Source organism: Diabrotica virgifera, chromosome 9 (genome assembly GCF_917563875.1).
Source record: "Diabrotica virgifera virgifera chromosome 9, PGI_DIABVI_V3a".
Classification (NCBI taxonomy): domain Eukaryota; kingdom Metazoa; phylum Arthropoda; class Insecta; order Coleoptera; family Chrysomelidae; genus Diabrotica; species Diabrotica virgifera.
This window is the reverse complement of record NC_065451.1, coordinates 174,761,883-174,786,191: the sequence shown is the minus strand read 5'-3', so window position 1 is coordinate 174,786,191 and position 24,309 is coordinate 174,761,883. Positions and strand designations below refer to the sequence as shown.

The 24,309-nt window shown below is 33.1% G+C and overlaps 1 protein-coding gene across 2 annotated transcripts in view; it reads left to right on the top strand.

The window, feature by feature from the left end:
- Positions 1–6,935, top strand: part of LOC114345313 (B-cell receptor-associated protein 31) — a 33,147-nt gene extending 26,212 nt beyond the window's left edge. For both annotated transcript variants that reach the window (XM_050661321.1, XM_050661322.1), the window contains one exon: positions 4,768–6,935. In XM_050661321.1, coding sequence (XP_050517278.1) covers positions 4,768–4,950 — 183 coding nt within the window. In that variant the 3' untranslated portion in view covers positions 4,951–6,935. The remainder of the gene's footprint in view (positions 1–4,767) is intronic.
- Positions 6,936–24,309: the final 17,374 nt, after the last annotated feature.

Genomic DNA, 24,309 nt, shown 5'->3' with positions numbered 1-24,309 from the left:
AGCACAGAACTCTTCCCACGTGGTTGGAATTTTTTTGGAGAAAACCTCACATATTGGATTTCAACCTCACATATTTGAGTTGGCCATTGAAATCCAATATGTGAGGTATTCTCCAAAAAAATTCCAACCACGTGGGAAGAGTCCTGTGTTGCCCTGGGTAACATCCAGGCATATCTTTAACATCAGATGATTTTTATATAAATATTTAAAACAACCATATCATTTACATTTAAAGGGTTTTTACCCGATACATTTTGGTGGCTCAGGCATTTAATTTTTGGCTTTTAAACACTGATGATGGATTCCTTAATCCGAAAACGTCTTGTATTGTGACCCTTATTTAGGGTATTTTAATATATACCTTTTACAAAAAACTTGGTATTTTTTTTTACAAAAAATGTTAAAAAACTCAACTCAAAAAATTCAACAATTTCCCTAATCTACTTTGCAAGATACAAAATAGTGTCACAACACTTGCTTATACATTTGACGCACTGTCCGTTAACGTGTTAACTGGAGTCTCTCCTGTGCTTGTAGACGTTTTAATTTGATTTTGGCTTTCTGTACATAAAATTGTTTGTTTTTTGTTTATCTTATAATAGACAAACAAATGGCCATGAAGCCTGATACAGTAATAACACGTAGTTAAACTTCTTTTTTCTCTTTTAATAGGACTATGTCCTGTTTCTTCTAGTACAGTAGGTCTGGATCCCACGTATGAAAAAAAGTTGATTAATAGCAAGCTGAAAATTTGTTAATAGCTTAAGGGTGTCTAGTCGGACAAACTTTGATATATGGGAACACTGGAACAGGGGAAGTTTTAATTGTGGAACAGGTTAAAAATTTGGAACGGTCAGACCACGAAAACGGCATATGTATTTTGTCCGACAGAACAGACTTAAACTCTCCGAACAGAGATTAAACTTTCATGCAAAAATAAGACTGCTATTTATCACCAAATGGGCGTTTTAATGAGTGGAACATGTAGAATATGTCAAATAACAGGAATTATGACAGGTGATAAATAGCAGTCTGATTTTTGCATGAGAGTTTGATCTCTGTTCGGAGAGTTTACGTCTGTCCTGTCGGACAAAATACATGTGCCGTTTTCGTGGTCTGGCCGTTCCAAATTTTTAACCTGTTCCACAATTAAAACTGCCCCTGTTACAGTGTTCCCATATATCAAAGTTTATCCGACTAGACACCCTTAAACTATTAACAAATTTAACTATTAACTTAATAATTTTTTTTAATATCATTAGTTATTAATAAATAAATAATTTATAAAAAAATTCAATAACATAATATTTCCTTTACTGTGTGAATGAGGTTAGCTTTGTATGTTGTAAAAATGAATGGCAAATAAATACACTTACCATAAAATTTCAAACTTCTATATAAAATTAGTTGTGAAAACAACTGTTTGTGTACTAGGAAAAAACTTCAAAATGCAAAAATTCAACAAAAAAACAGTAACAAATTTAACAGGCTGACAGCCACAAAAATAAATAAACCAGAAACGTCACAAATTTTTTATACCCATCTCTTTTCAATGTACTGAGTGTAGAGCGTTCATAAAATGAAATCATATATTATGTTTTTACTTAATAACAGGCGGTAGCTGGTTTGTCTTTAGTTTCATGTGTGGAAGAGAATGATGCCAGATAAAAAGTATGTGTTTTATCTCGCCAGGTATTAATGACGCACGGGTAAAAAACCCTGGACTCAAGTGTAAATCAAAACATGAAACGTACGTCGATGTGTAGTATCATTGGTACATAGTGTCAGTGGTAATAATTAGGAAACGGCTATTATCTTATGGACGTATTTTATAAAGCTATTTTATTGAAGGGTTTAATCTTTTTTCACTATTGAGGAGACTGATGGACTCAACATTAAACATCTTGAACATCATACCGGCTATTACTAGTATAAAGATAAATATAGAACGGTAATAAATAAATTTAAAAAAAAAACAAAAAGTTAAACAGTAATCTCGAAAATAAACAAACTAGTTTCCATTCGGCAGAACCATAGCCACACTCATGAAATACTTGTACTTACTAGAAGTAATCAGATTAACAGAGAATAGTAGTTAGTCGTTCTAACAATAATTATGTTTGAAAATAAAAATTACAATAACATATTATACAGGGTGTTTGATAAAGAATTGGCCATAGTTTAAACTTAGATTCCTGAGGTTAAAATATGTCGATTTAAGCTAACTTACCTTAGTACAAAAGTTGATAATAACCGAAATACAGGGTGTCAAAGTTAAACTTGTACAGTGGAACCCCGATAAGTCGGCCTCCGATAACCCGGAAGTCCGGCTAACCCGCACCCGATTTCCATCAGACAAAACAAAAAGATTTTCACTTTGAGTTTTTTACCAAGAAATAAACAATACTGTATACAACTGTACGTAATTTAGATGTACATACTGTGCATATGTATTCCATGTTTTTGCAATTATATTGGAGTTTATCTGTAAGTATATCGTCTTTTATTAATTTTTACCATATTCTCCAGCTAACCCGGATTTTCGATAACCCAGATCGGAAGCGGTCCCGATTAATCAGACTTATCGAGGTTCCACTGTATTTTATTTATTTTTAAATATTTCCTGACAGGCTGTTGGGACAACAACACTAAATTTGGTAAGTGGTGCTGGTACTGTCCACCCTACTAAATTATGTTAAACAAACGTTTCTGGCTACTACCAGAGGCGTACGACGGGGGAACGTGAATGGTTAACCCTTCCCAAATTCTACGCCACTGGCGGAATTGCTATTTTAGTGCAATTTTTTGATTCTTTCTTGATGTAAATAACATACTCTCATTCGTAACGATAGCCATTAATTTTCGAGATATTAGAAGCTAAAAATGAAGGAGCATAATACATCAATCAAAATAAGTGTGCCTTTTCATCTTTAACTTCAAATATCTCGAAAACTAATGACTTTATCGTTACGAATGAAGAGTATATTATTTGCATAGAAAGTATTGGAGAATCTAGAAATTATGCTAAAATAGCACTTTCATAGTGGCGTAGAATTTGGAAAGGGTCAACCATTCACTTTCCCCTGTCGTACGCCTCTGGTAGTAGCCAGAAACGATTATTTAACATAATTTAGTAGGATGTACAGTACCTACACTTTCTGCCAAGTATCATAAGGATATGTCAAATAGTTTTATAGTACCGGGCACACATAGTTCTTAAAGTTTTAAATAAAGAATAAATTATTAAAAAAAAAGAATACTTTAAAATAATTTGACATATTCATGTCATACTTGGCAGAAAGTGTAGGCACTGTACACCCTACTAAATTATGTTAAATAATCGTTTCTGGCTACTACCAGAGGCGTACGACAGGGGAAAGTGAATGGTTGACCCTTCCCAAATTCTACGCCACTGATGAAACTGCTATTTTAACATAATTTTTAGATTCTCCAATACTTTCTATGAAAATAATATACTTTTCATTCGTAACGATAAAGTCATTAGTTTTCGAGATATTTGAAGTTAAAAATGAAAAGGCACACTTATTTTGATTAATGTATTATTCTCCTTCGTTTTTAGCTTCTAATACCTCGAAAACTAATGGCTTTATCGTTACGAATGAAGAGTATGTTATTTACATAGAAAGTATTGGAGAATCAAAAAATTGCACTAAAATAGCAATTCCGTCAGTGACGTAGAATTTGGGAATGGTCAACCATTCACGTTCCCCCGTCGTACGCCACTGGTAGTAGCCAGAAACGTTTGTTTAACATAATTTAGTAGGGTATGCAGTACCAGCACCACTTACCAAATTTGTGTTGTTGTCAAATGCCTGTCAGGAAATATTCAAATATAAATAAAATAAAATTTTAACTTTGACACCCTGTATTTCGGTTATTATCAACTTTCGTACTAAGGTAAGTTAGCTTAAATCTACCTATTTTTTATCGCTTGGAGATGTTTTTGTTTCTATTCTTGCCCGAGTTTTGTCAACCTAAAAAAATTGGCTAACAAAATTCGGCCAAAAATACCAATTAAAACATTTGTAAGCTATTAAAAAAACCGACTTTATTTTTTTCCAAAGAGATCCGAAATTTTTAGCTGCTTTTTAGAATTTAGCTTCTCAGTAATGACAAAAGATTCTAAGATATTCAGAAAAGATAGCAGAAAAGTTCGAATTATCCAAAATATAATTCGAATTATTCACGACTTTTTACCATTACTTATATAGGAAATGCTAGGGACCAGAATAAAAATTCGAATCAAAGAAGATTTCGAATTATGGAAGTTCGAATTAAGCAGGTTCCACTGTATTAGTATCTGTGAGTAAAAAAGAGGCCTAGTATAAAAAGTAAATCGTGAATAATGTCATGCATGGGAAAAGATAGAGTGGAAGAACAATAAAAAGGTTTCTTGATAATATTGAAATAATTATTTGTTTCACTGAAATTATCTGACCGTAAGCCCGGCCGCACATCAAAGAAACATGAAACGTAAATTACGTTTCATGGAAATAAACCACTGCTAAACAAATATATATCCGGCCATTTATGAGACTCTCCGAAAATAAAAATGTGTCATGAGCATGAATCACATTCGTTTCATTAGTAGGCGGACTTTGAGATTTTTTAGCAGTGTTTTCTTTTCATGAAACATGTTTTTCGTTTCATGTTTCATGTTTTTCGTTTCATGTTTCTTTGGTGTGCGGCTTGGCTATAAGAGTGTAAAAACTTAATTTCCAAAACTTAATTTCCAATTTGTTTCAGGTAAACGAACTCAAGACAAAAATTCAGAAACTCGAGGACGAATTAAAAACAGAACAGAAAGATAAGACTGCCATAAAGAGCCAAGCTGAGAACTTGGCCAAGGAATACGACAGATTGGCCGAAGAGCACAGCAAACTACAAAAGAAGGTGACAATCCAGGGAGCCGAGAAGAAAGGAGAATAATGTACATTAAAAAACGTTGATTGCACATCCTATAACTATTTATAATAAAAAGCTTTGGTTGTAACAAGCTCTAGTGTAAATATGATAAGATTTGGTGATTGGCTATAGTGAGAGATATGCTATTTTTTAATAATATTCGAATAGTAGATGAAAAAATTTGTCTTAAAATTAGTTCTTCAAAATCTTTGTTTCCATTTTCATTAGAGGTCACTGGAGAAAGTTTTTTATTAACAAGGGGAAGAATTTTGAAAGACTGCACTGCTTTTCAGCCAAGAAAACGCCACTTCAACCATTTACATTAGGTAAACATACATTAAGGGGATTTGTATATCTATTCTATCATATATTAGATCTCTTCTGCCGATCTGGATAGTCAAGCCAGATCAATTCAAAACCACATAAATATCTTTGATATGCCTCATATGTGAACAGACGATTAAGTAATTGCAAAATCTTTTTCATTTTATCAAACGTAACATAAAGCTCTCTAATAGGGCATTCCACAATGCTGTAAAAATTAAATCAATATGGCGGCTGGGAGGCAAACAATTTTGTTTTTTACATGAATTAATTTAATATTTTCACTGGAAGAATCCACTTTAAAAAGATAATATGCCTCATTTCTGTTGTGTTTTGGAAAAGTATGGAATGCGAAGTAATCGTGATAAAGTTCAGTTTTATCGGTTACCATTAGTGCTACATTTTAAGCATAAAACCAACTGAACTAAATAAGTTATGATCTGAGAGACATAAACAATGGTTAAATGCTATAAATGTCCTATAAAAATGCTAAATAACTATTTCCATGTTACTTACGCTTGGAAAACTGTCTCCACTGTAGGTTAAGTCAGACTCCTTGATGGAAAATGAATATATATTATTTATTTTGCCAATCTTTTGCTTGTACCTACCAGCAACATCTGTATTGTCTAGCAACAACTTTCGAAAATATTCACGTAAGTTTATTTAAAACTAAATAAAGTCGTTCAAGTACTTCTACAACTAAAAACTACACAAAAGCAACAACAAAATGTTGGGAAAATACAACGAAAAAACTATTAAAGGTAAAAAACGTAAGAAACACAATGTGGTACAAATATAAATAAATAAGTATGACACTGCCTCTCAGCATAGTCATAAACGTCAAAGTCTTTGAATGCCCTATACCTGAGTGACGCCTGTCAAATTCAAATAAGAGTACTGTTATCTTCTATATTTTATATAGATAACACAAATAATCCCTAAACTCTGAGGAACATACTAGTATCAACAGTCCTTGTTTTACTTATCCAGCAGACCAGACAAATCTTTTAAAAATCTACTTTTGTGTGTACCTTTTCACATACACGAATATATTGTCCTTAGAATTATTATGTATGTCCCTACAATTGTTATGAATCGTTTTGACAGATGTTTTTTGACATAATAAGTGAGTGTGTACACATGGTAAATATTTAAATCGTCAAGCACAATGTGTACAGTCTAACAGGCTCTATAAGAGACTCATTCATTTTCAGTTCAGCGGAATGCTATTGTTGGAAGTGCAAAGTTATATAAACAAGGGATCATTTCATAAAACAGGCAGGTTCTTTGTTTATGGAATTGTACACCTTCGAACGATAGCATCCCGCTCAGGTGAATATTAATGATTTGTGTAGATGCCTTGTTAGATTTTTTCATTTCCAATAATTATTGATTTTGTTGAATTTATTGAAAATAAGAGTCGCAGGTGTTTCATGAACATTTGTGATGTGGTCAGCAGTTTTCGTTGAATTTGAAGAGCTCGTTGTATGTAGCAGATGTTTGAGCTTCTAGTGTCTACTGCACTTAACTATTATGTCAAATACAGGAAAATGTTTTTGGTTTTCTGATGTTATCTTTGTATTCCATTTGTTTTTAATTTATTATAAGATTTATTACTATTTTTTTTTTTTGAATAACATGAGTTTGTATAATTTAATAAAATAAATCCATTTTAAAAAGGAGACTACAAGTAATTTGAATTATTTAAACATTATTTTTTATAGTCAACAATTTCCGCAGATTCACAAGTTAAGAGGTGAGAGCATGAAGTGGTTATGTAACAAAATGTAAAAAATCCAGTGGTCAGTGGGAATGAAAGTGTTGTGCTAGAATGGTTATTTGACTCCTGTCTTCTAGAGCAGGGGTTCTCAACCTTTTTGAGTCATGTACCACAAAATTATTTTTATTAGTTTTGGTACCACCTAACTTAAATATCTACTAAAATCACAATAGAGATGCACTAGAAATAAACATACCAAGACACGTTGAATGTTACAAGGAGCTCCTAATCAAAGGATTTATAATGTATTGTTGTAGAATTGTTTTTTTTTGTAAAGAAATTAAAAAAAAATTAAATTTATATCAACGACCATGAAATCATAGTTTTTCATCACCCTGTATATCACCAAAATTGTTTAGAATTTAATTTTGCTATTAAGCAAGTGTTTCGGGAAAAAGTGAAACGACTAATAAGTGATGCGACGAAATGCACGGGACATGAACAAACATTGCGGTGATAAGAAAGTGGACATCGTGGTCGAAAACAAAGACGGTTTTAAGATCCTTTCCGGGAAGGTTTTTAATGTGGTATACACATTGTATGAGTTTTAGATGTTAAAGTAGAAAGTAAAAAAGAACTAATTATGATATCTTTTGAAATATGACAAATTGGTAAAGTTCTGTGAAAAAATATTTGGTTTCAGAAGAAATGGGTATGAAAGGTTTGGAGAGAGGCGTGTTTTGGATTGAATGGGAAAGCTGAGGTAGAAAGGAGTCAGAATTTGGCGAGAGACGAGAGGGCACTGTGTAATTAACATCGGTGGAAGGCAGTCCAGTTTTTTGTTTTAAAAAGTTTAGTAATCAAGTGTAGAGTGTGTGTAATCGGCCTTTGCGAGCAGAATCAAGTTGAAACCAAATTGTCGACCGGTTGAAGAGTCAATTTTCCTAGTCCGAGGGAGCTTCCTTTGTTTTGTCTAGAACGAGTAGCTGATTAATATCTTTTTGCACAAGATATCGAACACGGAAAACTGAGTAACAGAATTCGAGCAAATCCTGTATGATTTTTGGAAGCAGTCGTGACGAGAGGGACTTTCTCGCAACATCCAGAGAGTACGTGTTTGGAAGAATCAAGGACGGCGCAATCCAGAGAACGAGGTAGTGAAGAAACAAAAAGGTCAGTCAAATTATTTGTCGAAATGGAGAAAATTTGTTTATATCAAACCCATAGGTATTTGTTTATTGAACTTTTCTTTTACGCAGTTAGTCATTTAAAATTTAAGAAAACAAGTCAAAAGAAGAAAGTAAATTTTATTAAATTTAGTATGAGTAAATAATAAATTAATTAAATAATTTTTTGTCAAAACAAGGAGATATCAGAGTTAGAGTTTAATTGATTAAGTAAAAGATTGTTGCAACAAAGTTTAAATTTAATATTTTTTGAATCACATGTACACGGCTTATTTGATAAAAACAATAGATTACATTTATATGATATTGAGTGTTTTCAATTTCCCTGTTTCCACCCTGGAAGAAGTAAGCAATCAGAAATATTAGAAGCCACAGATCACAGGTATTGTATACAATACAAAATTAGCCCTGAGAATAAAATTGATTGGAAAATTTAATTTGAATTTAGTTTTTGTTTTACATAGGCAGTAAATAAAATAATTGAATAATTAACTAAAGTAAGAATTTGCTAATCAATCTAATTAAATAGATATAATAGAGCATAACAGTATATACATTGTAAATCTCAAATCATGATTTACAAAGTTTAGACATTGTAAATCATGATTAGGGAGTGCTCCTCATAACATTCAACGTGTCTCTCGGTTTGTTTATTTCTAAACTTTGTTTTTAAACCACCAAGAGGAGTAAACTAAAAAGACAGATTCATACCCAACAAAGTCACTAGAAATATCACCAAATGCATCTTTTTTGGTTTATCATATTGGCCTTTGATGGTAATCCATAAATATTATATGCTAATACGTTGCTAAAGAGCTCTAAAAACAACTTTTTTTTTATATAAAAACCAAAGTAAAAATCTAAAAATTAAAGGAATAACGCAGAAAATAAAAAAATCGCTGATATAACTTAATTAACCTATGAAATGCCAATAATGTCAAAATTTTAAAATGTCATTAGTGTCAAAATTTTATAACTGGAGTGAGCTCACGAGTGAACTTGCCTGAGGTTGGACCAATTACAAACATGCTTTATGGCGCGGAAAATTTGAATTACTCCTCTTGATTTAAAAACAGACTATAGTGCATCTTTATTGTGATTTTAGTATACCGCAAAAAATATTATAGAGCGAGTATAGAGCAAAAAACGTCTATTATAGAGCTTCCAAAAAATAATTGTTTTGTGCAAATTGGCAACGTGTTGTAAAATTTGCCTACGTCTGTATGGCTTAGAAAATACAACAAATGTTATAACGGGAATGTTCTACGTAATGTGGAACTCTATGAATTTGTCGGTGATCGTCTCAGTCAATTTTCAAACGTTGATCTCTATGTACCGGGTGTCCCAATAAGAATGGCTCTCGGCCATAAATATCTCAGAAACCGTTTATAGTACAACTTTGGGAAAAAAAAGTTGATAACAAAAGTTGCCTCGAGAAAAGCCTGGAAATTATTTTCATAATTGTAAGTCTACCGCTAGAGGGCGTAATTGAATATCAAAAATTAAAAAATCGAAATTTTACAAAATTTGCCTAATGAAAGGGTACTGGAAATCCGATCATCGTATTCTTCATAAAATTCTGCGCATATTTCATTTCACAAGCTTAAGTCTACCTGTGCAAATAAGAGGTGGGGGTGAGTGGGAACCTTGTTACGAAAAAATCGCTGTAAGTCCGGTTCTGCTTAATCAATTTTTGCAAACTTAGTCTTGTTGAAAACAGCTCTTTTTCGTTAATGTAATAGTTATAATTTGGAAACAGCCTATTATGTAATATGCCGGCTAGGAGGCGCTATTTATTTTTTTTATAAATCTAGTTTTCCTTGGAAAATATTAAATGCAAGTATGTATTTTTTTGCCTGTATTACAAAATTAGACCAAATTAGCAACAGAATACCGAAAACCGCATGTCGATACCTTTTTTATATCTCGAGATATCTTAAGAAACGTGTAAATTTTAAACATAACTGTTGTTGTCATAATATAAGTGGAAATATATAGAAGCAAGTAGTGTGCTTTGGAAAAAAACAAAGAAACATTTTCCAGATGTCACCGCATATAATAAATCAAAAGAAAATAAGACAAATAACCCTATAAAATATAACCAAAAAAAAGTGTGTGTACTTTATACAAAAAAAAAATTATACATCTATTATTATGATTTTAACGAAAAAAAAATATATTTTAAACTGTTTAATTGTATTTTTATTTAAATATTAAACTAATTTTAATACTTAAAATAATATCAAAAATTAAAAATAACGTTAATACGTAGAATCGTAGAAAATGTTAAATATTAAAAAAATTATGTTTTACTGATTTGACACATAATTTGACACAAGATGACTTTTTGAAGTTAATACTTCTAATCGTTCTATTTTTCCCATAGCACACTACTTGTTTCCATTTTGACTTCCTTAAATTAGTTTACCGGTGACAATAACAGTTATGTATTTATCTTAGTTGAGAATAGGATAATTAGTATTAAAATATAATGAAATAAAAATTAAAAATTTGTGTAGAAAATCTGACGTTTTTACATTTTCTATGATTCATCGAGAGAAAAGCAAATGCGCGGAGGCAACAATTCATAAAAATTTACATATTAACGCTATTTTTAAGTATTGGTATTATGTTAAGTATTAAGATTAGTGCAATATTCAAATAAAATTAAACTCAGACACACTCTTTTTTTGTTATATTTTATAGTGTTATTTGTCTTATTGTTGTTTTGATTCATTATATACGGTGACATCTGGACAATGTTTCTTTGTTTTTTTCCATAGCACACTACTTGCTTCTATATATTTCCACTTATATGACAGCAACAGTTATGTTTAAAATTTACACGTTTCTTAAGATATCTCGAGATAGAAAAAAGGTATTGACATGCAGTTTTCGGTATTCTGTTGCTAATTTGATCTTATTTTGTAATACAGGAAAAACAATACATACTTGTATTTAATATTTTTCAAAGAAAACTAGATTTCTAAAAAAACATAAATAGAGCCTCCTAGCCGGCATATTACGTAATAGGCTGTTTCCAAATTATAGCTATTACATTGACGAAAAATAGCTGTTTTCAACAAGACCAAGTTTGCAAAAATCGATTAAGCAGAACCGGACTTGCGATTTTTTCATAACAAGGTTCCCACTCACCCCCACCTCTTATTTGCACAGGTAGACTTAAACTTGTGAAATAAAATATGCGCAGAATTTTATGAAGAATACGATGATCGGATTTACAGTGCCCTTTCATTAGGCAAATTTTGTAATATTTCGATTTTTTAATTTTTGATATTCAATTACGCCCTCTAGCGGAGGACTTACAATTATGAAAATAATTTCCAGGCTTTTCTCGAGGCAACTTTTGTTATAAAAATATTTTTCCCAAAGCTGTAGTATAAACGGTTTCTGAGATATGGCCGAGAGCCATTCTTATTGGGACACCCGGTACACTTCTAAGTGGAGTAAGTAAATATTTTACAAATGGATACTTCACTAGTGACGACCACTCAGGTAATTGCATAATTACGAGAGGGATTAAGTTAGAGAACTGTCGCCCGTCGCCTCCTTATGACGCAGTCTGCAGTCTCAAGGGCTTACCGTCGATACCAGGAGACCGGTAGCTTGTGATGGATAGTTCTTCTAAGATGACAGACTCAGTAAAACACAGGTTAAAACAAAATAAATCTATTCAATCTAATTGTTTACAAAATAAATAAAAATAATATATCTCACTTCTATTCGTCGCAGCGAAGTCCTCCTCCGGGTAAACGTCTGGAAAAGAAGAACAAAATTAACAATGTTATTCAAATATACAGGGTGTAACAAAAATACAGGTCATAAATTAAACCACATATTCTGGGACCAAAAATAGTTCGAATGAACCTAACTTACCTTAGTACAAATATGCACACAAAAGAAGTTACAGCCCTTTGAAGTTACAAAATGAAAATCGATTTTTTTGAATATATCGAAAACTATTAGAGGTTTTTTGTTGAAAATGGACATGTAGCATTCTTATTTAAAGAACATCTTAAAGAAAAATTATATACCCCAGGCTGTGGGTGAAAAAACGTGATATAATTCAGGAATTTTTGAAACCTATCAGGTGTTGTAAAGGACGATGCCAGGAATAACTTCTACTAAAATGTAACCAAAAATATTGTGCGCTTTTTTTTTAATTGCGATTTTCATTTGTTAAATTTGCAATTTTTATTGATTTTTAATTTTGTAGCTTAGGATATTGATTTTAGAGAAAAACTTTTTAATAGAAAGTTGTAGTAAATTAAAAAACCTACAATTTGAGCTATAGTAAGTTTAATTTCGTTAATTGGTTATTGCAAAACAGCCTGCGAAAGGTCCAAAATGGCCGTTTTTTACAATTGCATTATTTATTGTACAAATAATTTTTTTATTTTTTAAAGCTTTAAAATGAAGATCTTTCAATTCCAAACATAAAAAAAAATTGTAAAGCCAGATTAAAGAATTTGTTGCTTAGATATTATAAATTGTTTATCCCAAGAGGTCAAATGTCGAAGGCTATAACTTTAAAAAAAATCGTAGAAAGTTGGTGAAACATCCAATCTCCTTCTAAAGAGCTATATTTTCATATTCTGATGTAAATAAATGCGTAAAACATTTTTAAATCTCTAATTTTTGGATTTGAAAATAAGGAGGCAAATTTCGTTATAAACATTTAGAGCTGATGCGGCCCTGTACATCCTATGAGTTTTTAACTTACATATAATTGTTGCTGAAGATGAATCGAAGATTAATAAGAAAATAAAAAATTTCTACGACCAACTGAAGCCGAGATAATTTTTGGGTTTGAAAATAAGGGGGCAAATTTCGTTACAAACATTTAGAGCTGAAGCGGCCCTGTATATCGTATGAGCAGGGCCGTCTTAACCCGGGGGTGCGAGGCACCCGGGCGCCAAGGCCAAGGGGCGCAAACCGAACTCTTGCTAGCCTCAAACTTACGCTTTTTGTCCTTAAAAAAACTACAACTAACAAAAATATACAAGTGCACTTAAGGTATTTTTACAAAGCCATTAATAAGGAAAGCCACTAATGCTTACTACACCTACGATATGAAAAACCCGTGTTGAGCTGCCCCCCCCCCCCACTGGCAAAAATTAAAAAACAAATAGTCCTGATTTATGAGCTCTCATATTCCGCAAATTAAAAATTTTGAGCTCGTTATACTGAGCAGGAATTTAATTAAGCAGGGGGGCTGACTCAGCCCCCCACTACTTAAAAATAGGAATATTGAATCGATTTTTGAGACAGAATTACGAGCTATTTATAAGCTCTTGAAATGATATAGTTTCGATTTTTGAGCTCATCCCTTTCACCCCCAAACAACCCTTTAATTGATTTTACTTAAGAGAAACATGCTGAAAAAAATTAAAATATATCGTATCGCTGATATAATTTCTATAGCTTATATATTCTAAGAATAAACTCTTAAATCATGCGCATTTCGATTATTGAGCTACAACCCCTTCGCAAGAAAACCACCCCATCATTCAGGCTTGAGAGAGAATTATACTTAAAATGCATTAAATTAATTATTTGGCGACTAAATATCGTTTAATAATTTATGAGCTCCCAAAATAAGCGCCATTAGGTCATTAAATTGCAATTTTTTTGTATAGTGCAGTCACTGAAGGTAAAAATCAACTATTACCTTCAATTTCGGTGAACCTTCATCGATTTTCACGAAAATTTGTGAGTGGTTAGAGGATACCCCAAGAAACAAAGGTGACATTGTGCCACCTTGCGCCTTTACCCTGAGGGTGGAGACCACCCCTTCTCGTGGGTGAAAATTATTTTATTAAAAATAACCCCACAAATTGATAGAAGGACAAATTATGAGCAGAATTTGTTATATAAAGTTATTAAAATAAATCAATACTTTTTGAGTTATTAAAGATCAAAGATTTTAATTATTCGTGAAAAAATGCATATTTTAAAGCGGTTTTTCGCAAATCACTGAAAAACTGTAAGTTTTTACAAAAAAGTTAATAGAAGTTTAATTCGTATAGTTTATATTCTAAGAATAAACTCTTAAATCACGCGCAATTTGATTATTGAGCTACAATCCCTTCGCAAGAAAAGTGAGAGCTTAAGTGAGAATTTTACTTAAAATGAATTAAAATAATTATTTGGCGACTACATATCATTTATAAGCTTGCAAAATGCACGTATTTTAGTTATTGAATTGCAGTTTCCTTTCTATAGTGCAGTACTGGGCCCAGAGCACGCCAAATAGAATTCTATTTTGCTGACGTCAAAAAATAGAATCTTATAATGGGAGAATCGACGGTTGCTAGGCAACGTGACGTCACTAAAATAGAATTCTATTTGGCGTGCTCCCGCACCAGAAGGTAAAAATCAACTATGACCTTCGATTTCGGTGGACCTCCATTAATTTTCACGAAACTTGGTGGGTGGATAGAGGATACCTTAACAACCAAAATTAACGTAACATGGTACCAACTCGCGGTTTTAGCCTGGGGTATATGTCACCCCTTCCCGGGGGTGAAAATTACTTTATTAAAAATAACCCCACAAATCGATAGAGGGACAAATTCTAAGCAAAATTTGTTATATAATGTTATTAAAATAAATCAATAACTTTTGAGTCATTAAAGATCAAATACTTTAATTTTTGTGAAAAAAAAAATTAAAATATTTGATCTTTAATAACTCAAAAAGTATTGATTTATTTTAATAACTTTATATAACAAATTCTGCTTATAATTTGTATTTCTATCAATTTGTGGAGTTATATTTAATAAAATAATTTTCACCCCCGAGAAGGGGTGGTATCCATCCTCGGGGTAAAGGCGCAAGGTGGCACCATGTCACCTTTGTTTTTTGGGGTATCCTCTAACCACTCACCAATTTTCGTGAAAATCGATGAAAGTTCACCGAAATTGAAGGTAATAGTTGATTTTTACCTTCAGTGACTGCACTATACAAAAAATTACAATTTAATGACCTAGTGGCGCGTATTTTGGGAGCTCATAAATTATTAAACGATATTTAGGCGCCAAATAATTAATTTAATGCATTTTAAGTACAATTCTTTCTTAAGCCTGGATGATGGGGTGGTTTTCTTGCGAAGGGGTTGTAGCTCAATAATCGAAATGCGCATGATTTAAGAGTTTATTCTTAGAATATATAAGCTATAGAAATTATATCAGCGATACGATATATTTTAATTTTTTTCAGCATGTTTCTCTTAAGTAAAATCAATTAAAGGGTTGTTTGGGGGTGAAAGGGATGAGCTCAAAAATCGAAACTATATCATTTCAAGAGCTTATAAATAGCTCGTAATTCTGTCTCAAAAATCGATTCAATATTCCTATTTTTAAGTAGTGGGGGGCTGAGTCAGCCCCCCCCCCACTAAGATATTAAATTCCTGCTCAGTGTAACGAGCTCAAAATTTTTAATTTGCGGAATATGAGAGCTCATAAATAGCTCATAAATCTGGGCTATTTGTTTTTTAATTTTTGCAAGTGGGGGGGGGGGGCAGCTCAACACGGGTATATGAAAATGAAATATGAAACCCATTTAGATTAGGAGCAAAGTTCCGATTCTGCTGACAAAAGTATGATTGCCGTATGTATGTAATACTACTATGTATGTAAAAGCGCCGCATTACTATTATGATGGCCGCCGAACAAGAATTAGCAAATTATTTGTTAGAATTTTTTGAAATTAATGAACCAATATTGATTTAGATGATTTACGAGACCAAGGATATGATAATGGGGCAAATATGAGAGGAAAAAATATTGGCTTTCAAAAAAAATTTTTAGACTTAAATTAATCCTCGTGCTCTTATGTTTCTTGTGCGGATCACAGCCTTAATTTAGTGCTAAAATGCTGTTAAATGCTAATTGAAAATAACAATTTTTTGTTATAATTTTTCAAGAAATTTATGTTTTTTCTCCTCATCAACATTACGGTGGAATATCATAATGAATAATAGGTCTGGATCCCGCGTATGAAAAAAAAGCTGAATAATAGCAAGCTGAAAATTTGTTAATAGCTTAAGGGTCTCTAGTCGGACAAACTTTGATGTATGGGAACACTGGACCAGGGGCAGTTTTAATTGTGGAACAGGTTAAAAATTTGGAACGGTCAGACCACGAAAACGGCACATTTATTTTGTCCGACAGAACAGACTTAAACTCTCCGAACAGAGATTAAACCCTCATGCAAAAATCAGACTGCTATTTATCACCAAATGGGCGTTTTAATGAGTGGAACATGTAGAATATGTCAAATGACAGGAATTATGACAGGTGATAAATAGCAGTCTGATTTTTGCATGAGAGTTTAATCTCTGTTCGGAGAGTTTAAGTCTGTTCTGTCGGACAAAATAAATGTGCCGTTTTCGTGGTCTGACCGTTCCAAATTTTTAACCTGTTCCACAATTAAAACTACCCCTGTTTCAGTGTTCCCATATATCAAAGTTTATTCGACTAGACACCCTTAAGCTATTAACAAATTTTCAGCTTGCTATTAATCAACTTTTTTTTCATACGCGGGATCCAGACCTATAAGATACCTACCGTTACATTAAAACCGCTTTGTGAGAGTAGAATTGACTCATTAAGGGCCGGTACTTTATGTCTCCGTTAACAGCCGGTTAGTTAACCGAGGTTTAATCGGGACAGAAATATATGCAAAACATAGACATAAACGCAATTATACTTATTATTATATTCATAAATAATTATAATAATAATTATAATTGCTTTTATTACAACGCAAGAGGCCCTATGGGGTACTTTTCTGTCCCGATTAAACCCCGGTTAGCTAACCGAGGTTTAACCGGGACATAAAGTACCGGCCCTCAAAATACGTTTTAATATGTATGTAATGGGGATTTACGACGTACTATCTTCAATTTTTGACAACAACAAGTACGAAAATGACACAAGAAACATCGCAAGCTCATTGAAAATTAAAGAACTTTAGGTTTATCTGCTCTGTCGTGACATGGTACAATATTTTAGTAAAGCTTAATATTATCAACAAAACTTTGCAAACGAGCGATATTATTATTTCGGAAGCTCTCAATATGCTTGAGTAAATATTTAGCCAATAACCACACTGTCATTGCGTTTGAGAAGATATTAATTGACTCCGTATCAATTGCTAAAGAACTAGATTGTGAAACTAAATTTTCTGAAACTGTTCGTCCACGTCCCCGAAAAAAATATTTCAATTACGAGGCTGCAGACGAGCCTCTTTTAGACACAAAATAAAATTTTAAAGTTAACTTCCATTATTATTTATTGGATATTGCCATTGCAAAATTAAAGTAAAGATTTAAAATGTTGAGGGAACATAATCATAATTTTTCTTTCTTGGAAAATATATTGAGTTGGAGAGACTCCGAAAAAAAACACAATGTTTAAATTTACAAAAAAAAACTAGGGCATGGAAATATATCTGATAAAGATAGTGAAGATCTATTCCATGAATTAAAAACGTTACCAATATTTTTTATAAATCTTTCTACATGTCTAAGGATATATTTAACACTTGCAGTAACAGTAGCTGAAGGAGAAAGGTCTTTTTCTACTTAAATTGATCAAAAATTATCTGCGCTCAACAATAGGCCAAGACAAATTAACAAACCTGGCTTTAATAAGTATAGAAAAGTAAGTAAAAATAGATATTGCCGAAATAATAAAAACGTTTACCAACTTAAAAGCTAGAAAAGTTGACTTTGATAATATAGTATAGTATACTATTGACCTTATTTGAATAGTGAAACCATGTTCTTTAATATATAAATAAATAAAGCAAACATAATTAATTTTAATTTTAGCGTACCTATAACCTATATAATCTTCTGAGGAAAGGGGGCGCAAAGATGAGTCTTGCACCCCGGCGCCGTGTATGCTTAAGACGGCCCTGCGTATGAGTTTCTAACTTACAGATTATTGTTGCTAAAGACGAAACGAAGATTTATAAAAAAAATAAAATTTTCTACAACCAACTGAAGCCAAGATAATTGTTTTTTTTTTCTTAAATCATAGTGCCTTTATTTATACCAATTAATAAATTATTTTACAGTCATTGACTAAAGAAAGACTTATATTATCTTAAAATAAAAATTATTATAAAATATAATTACAATTAATTATTAAAAATTACTTTTTAAATCGGTGCTTTCGCAAGCGGCCGAATTTTGCAAATCACCCGGCTCGCTTGAAATTCGCGCGCTCGGAAAATTTTTACGTAACTTGTATTAAATTTTGACAGAAAACAATTTAATAATATTACCATTATAATATACAGTCTATTTACCACTGTATTTGTTTTTCTTGATAAACGTTTATATGTGAAATCCAAAAAGAATAGTCACTACAAGAAGAAAAAGTTTTATATTGTATATTATAGTAAGAAGTAACATTATTATTATTATATTTATATAACAATGAAAAAATTAAAAATATATATTTCATATATATGTATCATTTTTGTAATACTATTTCTTCAGAAATGAAATTGTAAAAAACGGCCATTTTGGACCTTTCGCAGGCTGTTTTGCAATAACCAATTAACGAAATTAAACTTACCATAGCTCAAATTATAGGTTTTTTAATTTGCTACAACTTTCTATTAAAAAGTTTTTCTCTAAAATCAATATCCTAAGCTACAAAATTAAAAATCAATAAAAATTGCAAATTTAACAAATGAAAATCGCAATTAAAAAAAAGCGCACAATATTTTTGGTTACATTTTAGTAGAAGTTATTCCTGGCATCGTCCTTTACAACACCTGATAGGTTTCAAAAATTCCTGAATTATATCCTGAAATCGACCTATTTTTCACCCACAGCCTGGGGTAATAGTGAAATTTGTGCACCCTATGGGGTTTTGTTCCCTTAAACTCCCGCCTGTTAGTATTTTTTCGATAAGGCAGTTTTTATCGAGTTGCGGCTTCTTTTTTAATATGTTTACATAAAAATTTTATGAGGGTTTTATTCCTTTAAACACCCAAATGTTTGTGTACGTTCCAATTAAACTATTACTGCGGTACTATTAGTTAAACACAGTGTTTTTAAAACTTTTTTGCCTCTTTGTATTTTTTTTGATAAAGCATCTTTTATCGAGATGTGGCTTCTTTTTAATATGGTTCAAAGTATACTTAAAAATGTAAATCATAAATAAATTTTCATATTATTACCAAGTCTCCATAACCGTACTTTACCATATACAAATATGTGGTGGATTTGACAAATATTTAAATATCTCGATAAAAACTGACTTTTGAAAAAAGTACCAAGAGACAAAAAAGTTTTTAAAAACTTGTGTTTAACTAATGGCTCTACAATAATAATTAAATTGGAACGTACACAAAAGTTTGGGGGTGTTTAAAGGAACCAAACCCCCATAAAATTTTTATGGGGTGTCCAAAATTCATTATAATTTTTTCTTAAAATACTACTGCCATAAGAATACCACATGTCCATTTCAATAAAAAATATCTAATAGTTTTCGATATATTGGAAAAAATCGATTTTCATTTTGTAATTTCAAAGGGCTGTAACTTTTTTTCCGTGCACATTTGTACTAAGGTAAGTTAGGTTCAATCGAACTATTTTTGGTCCCAGAATATGCGATTAAATTTATGACCCGTATTTTTGTTACACCCTGTATACATTTATCGGGGGCTCGCTCACTGCGCTTGCCTCCATTTACTTATTAGCCGCAAATCACTTCACTACGGTGCACCTTGCGGCTCGAGTTGGCCTGCCTTCTTATGGTGCCTATCCGTTACGGATGTTGGACACTAACATGGCTATTCTGACTTTGTTGACTGCTGCCCTGAAAAGTCCGGTAGTGGTTAAGTTAAACCATTTTTGCAGGTTATGCAGCCAGGATATTCTTCTTCGTCCTGGACCTCTTTTCCCGTGCACTTTACCTTGAAGTATGGTCCGAAGTAGGTCATATCGTTGTTCATTGCGCATTATATGGCCCAGGTATTCCAGTTTGCGACGTTTTATGGTTACGACTAGTTCGCGCTCTTTACCCATTCTATGTAGAACTTCTTCGTTGGTAACTCTGTCTATCCAGGAAATCCTCAACATGCGTCTATAGCACCACATCACATGCTTCGGGTCTCTTCAGTGATGCTTCAGTTAAGGACCATGACTCCACGCCATATAAAAGAACGGAGAATACGTAGCATTTTAGTAAACGAACTTTTATTTCCAATTTTATATCGTGGCTGTTAAAGATTTGGCCTGCCTAAGCTTGCGAATCACATCAATACGGTGCACCTCGCTACTAGGTCGGCCTGCCTAGCTCACCTCGCTTGGCTGGTATTTGGAGCCCAGAACTGTCGTTTCAGGACTCTCGGATCTCTGCTTGCGGCCTCCTTAAATATCCGTGTGCCGGTGTTGTTTCGGAGAGGTGGAACTGGGTGGGGGCATCTGCGCGATTTGAGAGAATCGCACGGTTCCAAGTGTCGATGTGTGTTCCGCGTATCAGCGTATCATTACAAGCTACAGTCGACGGCCAGGTTCGGGTTGGCGACGTGTAATGGCGATGAGATGGATGATCGATTCATGGTCCTGAATGCCTTGCGGAATCGGCAAGCAACAGGAGTTGAGGTTCAACAATCCTCGAGGAATATTCTGAGGTTCAACCTTAGCTCAATGGATAGTTAGGAGAAGACTTAAACCTGTCACTTTGACTCCCAGACAAGCTAACACAGGGCCCAAAAAGTCGAATATGCTTGTAAAGCAGTGACAGAAGACAATCGTTAGCGTTATGCGTCTATCGTTAGCCCGGAGAACCAATTGCCCAGTGCTGCAGTGTCAAAACTGACAATAAAGACCGATACTGATGAAATATTGGAAACATGGCGAAACTACTGTGGCGAGCTATATAAAAATAACGAGGTATCAGCAGAAAATCAGTGGCCTTCTGACTACCCTAGAGAACCTACGGTCTTACTCGCTGAAGTCAAAGATGCAATTAAATCACTAAAGAGAAATAAATCCCCAGGCATTGATTCAATACCATATGAAATACTACAGTTACTAGGTGACAAAGGATTAAATATACATTCTATCTGTGTCGCTGTTTGGAATTCAGGAAAATGGCCATCTGATTGGTGTACATCAATTTATATCCCACTACACAAAAAAGGAACTACTACCAGATGTGAAAACTACCGCACACTGTCACTAATAACACATGCTAGTAAAATCTTGTTGCATATCATCAAAAACAGATTAAAAACCTATCTACATTACCAAATACCTCAGGAACAAGCGGGGTTTGTAAAGGTACAAGGGAACAAATCCTGAACCTGAGACAACTCATTGAAAAGTCTAGAGAATTTCAAGTACCTATGATTATATGCTTCGTTGACTACCAAAAGGCATTTGAATGTGTTAGCTGGATAAATCTGTGGTCAATTTTAATAGAAACGGGCGCACCAATGCACCTGGTGACACTTATTAAAAATCTGTACCAGTCTAATATAGCGACAGTACGACTAGATCAGAAGTTCTCAAACCAATTCAAGGCCGAGAGAGGTTTTAGACAAGGATGCGTGTTGTCACCTGATTTATTTAACATTTATGGTGAACATGTCATGAGGATGGTTTTAGAAGAATGGGCCGGTGGAGTAACAGTAGCTGGTAGGAAAATCTCCAATTTAAGATTTGCTGATGACACTACACTTATAGCAGCAAATGAGCAAGAAATGTTTGATCTTCTGCGAAGAGTTGAGTACGAAAGCAATAAAGTTGGTCTGAAAATCAATAAAGCTAAGACAAAAATAATGGTGGTCGACAGATTCGACACTATTCAACTGACTAACATGTTACAGGAATACCAGATAGTAAACACCTTTATCTATCTCGGGTCTAGTATAACTACGGTGACCATATCTTTTTAAAGAAAAAAAAGTACAAAAAACAAAAATGTATTAAAAACGCAAAATGTATCGTGTTATTGGACAAATATAACTTTTTGGCATTAAAATTAAATAAACTATGTAGCTAAACATAAAAAATTATATCAATGAAACTAAACATTTACATTAACTTTGAAAAAGTTATACGCCTGTAATTAAGAGTTTTTAGATGAGGGACCTGGAATAGCCCCATCTTCTTCCGCTTTTTTGCATCATTCATATTTTTCTGAACTTAAAATTAATTTAAGAAGGTCCGGCTTCGACTGAAGCAAATGAAACATTTCATACAAGTCTCACCAAAATTTGCGTACACCAGCATCGCTGCCTTGAAAGTGGATATGGACATTTGTGACTTTTCCGACGCATTTCCGATTACAGAAAATAAACGCTCGATAGCCGCATTAGTACCCCGAAGACAAAAAATAAATTTGCATAATATTTGTAAGTTTTGCAGTTTGAATTGATCTACACACTTAAAAACTTTAAGCCATCGATCCTGACTATTTTTTTCTTCTCTGTTCCACTCAGCAATTTTTTTACTTTTAGCCACGTCTTTCAAAATTCCCAGTTCGTCAAACAGTTGATCTTCATTTAACATGGTTGCCTTGATATACAATTTAAAAGCTTCGACAGAATAAAAAACATCGTTCCATGTTATTTCAATTCTTATGCGAGCTCCACACTCTCGCCGAAGTCGATCGAGGTTCAACCAGTACGAGAGTGTAGACGATCACCTTGTGTAACTTTGCCTCACTTAGTTCTACTTCCATTCTCTGTCGGTCTGGTCAAAGGGATCTTGGTCGGTATCGCACCGCTCTTTGTCGATATCGCACTTCCTCGCGAAGTAAAACGAGTGTGTAGAGAGGGTACTTCGGACTTCGGTCAACTTTGGCGAAGTAACTTCGCCGAGAGTGTGGAGCCGCTTTAGATCTATGCTTTTGAATAGTTTAAATTCATGAAAATTTGTACTCCAGTTTTGTAGGTAGGTTACACATTTTGTGTAAAAATGTTTCACTTGTGCAGTGAAGTTTTGTGTACGACCACCGCACCATAAGCCTGATGTCTCACACACTTAAAATGTTTTTAAAGATCATTCATAAACGCATTTACCAAACACTTGATATGGATATTGAAGAAAAGAAACCCACCTTGGATTTACACTACTAATTCAGAGATGCTTGGATGTGAACCAGGATATGTACGTCTGTTTCATAGATTACAACAAGGCTTTCGATAATGTCCGCGACAAAGAGCTAATGGACGTCCTCAAAGCAAAACAATTACAATACAATGATCTTTGAATTATAACAAATCTATACTATAAACAGCAGGCACACATACGCATTAACGAACACACATCAGAAGAGTTCGAAATTAAAAGAGGAGTGCGACAGGGGTGTGTATTGTCACTATTACTATTAAATACATACTCTGAAGAAATTATGAAAAAAGTTCTTGAGGGAGAAACAGCAGGAATAAAGGTACCTAAATGGAACGCTAATTAACAACATTAGATATGCTGACGACACTATCATAATATCGGACAACCTCCAAAACCTCCAAAAGCTAATAAACAAAGTTGAGTACGGAGATCTATATGGAATATCAGTAAACATCAAGAAAACTAAATTTATGAGGTTATCAAAAACCCAAAATAATGATAAAAGCCTGACAATTAAAGGTAAAACTTTAGAACAAGTTGAAAACTACAACTATCTTGGCACAATAATTAGTCACACAAACGATTACTCCAAAGAAATCAAAGTTCGAATAGAGAAGGCAAGAACCAATTTCAATAAAATAAGAAAGGTAGTTTGTGCAAGAGAACTGAAATAATTAAGACTTAAGAGTTAGGCTGGCAAGGTGTTATATTTTCTCGACTCTGCTTTACGGGATAGAAGCATGGTCAATTAACGCGTCGACTACTAAAAAGTTGGAAGCATTTGAACTGTGGGTGAAGGTACCTGAAGATAGCATTTACCGAGCCTGTAACAAACAATGAAGTCATGAGAAGAGTCAACAAAAAAATGGAAATATTGGAAACCATCAAGACACAAAAGCAGCAATACCTGGAACAGTATACAAAGAAATTTGTTTAAAAGTAGTAAAAGAAAAAAATATTCATTTTTTAGAAAAAATAAGTACATTCGCGTGTCCTTAGAAAGGTTTTAAAGTACATTA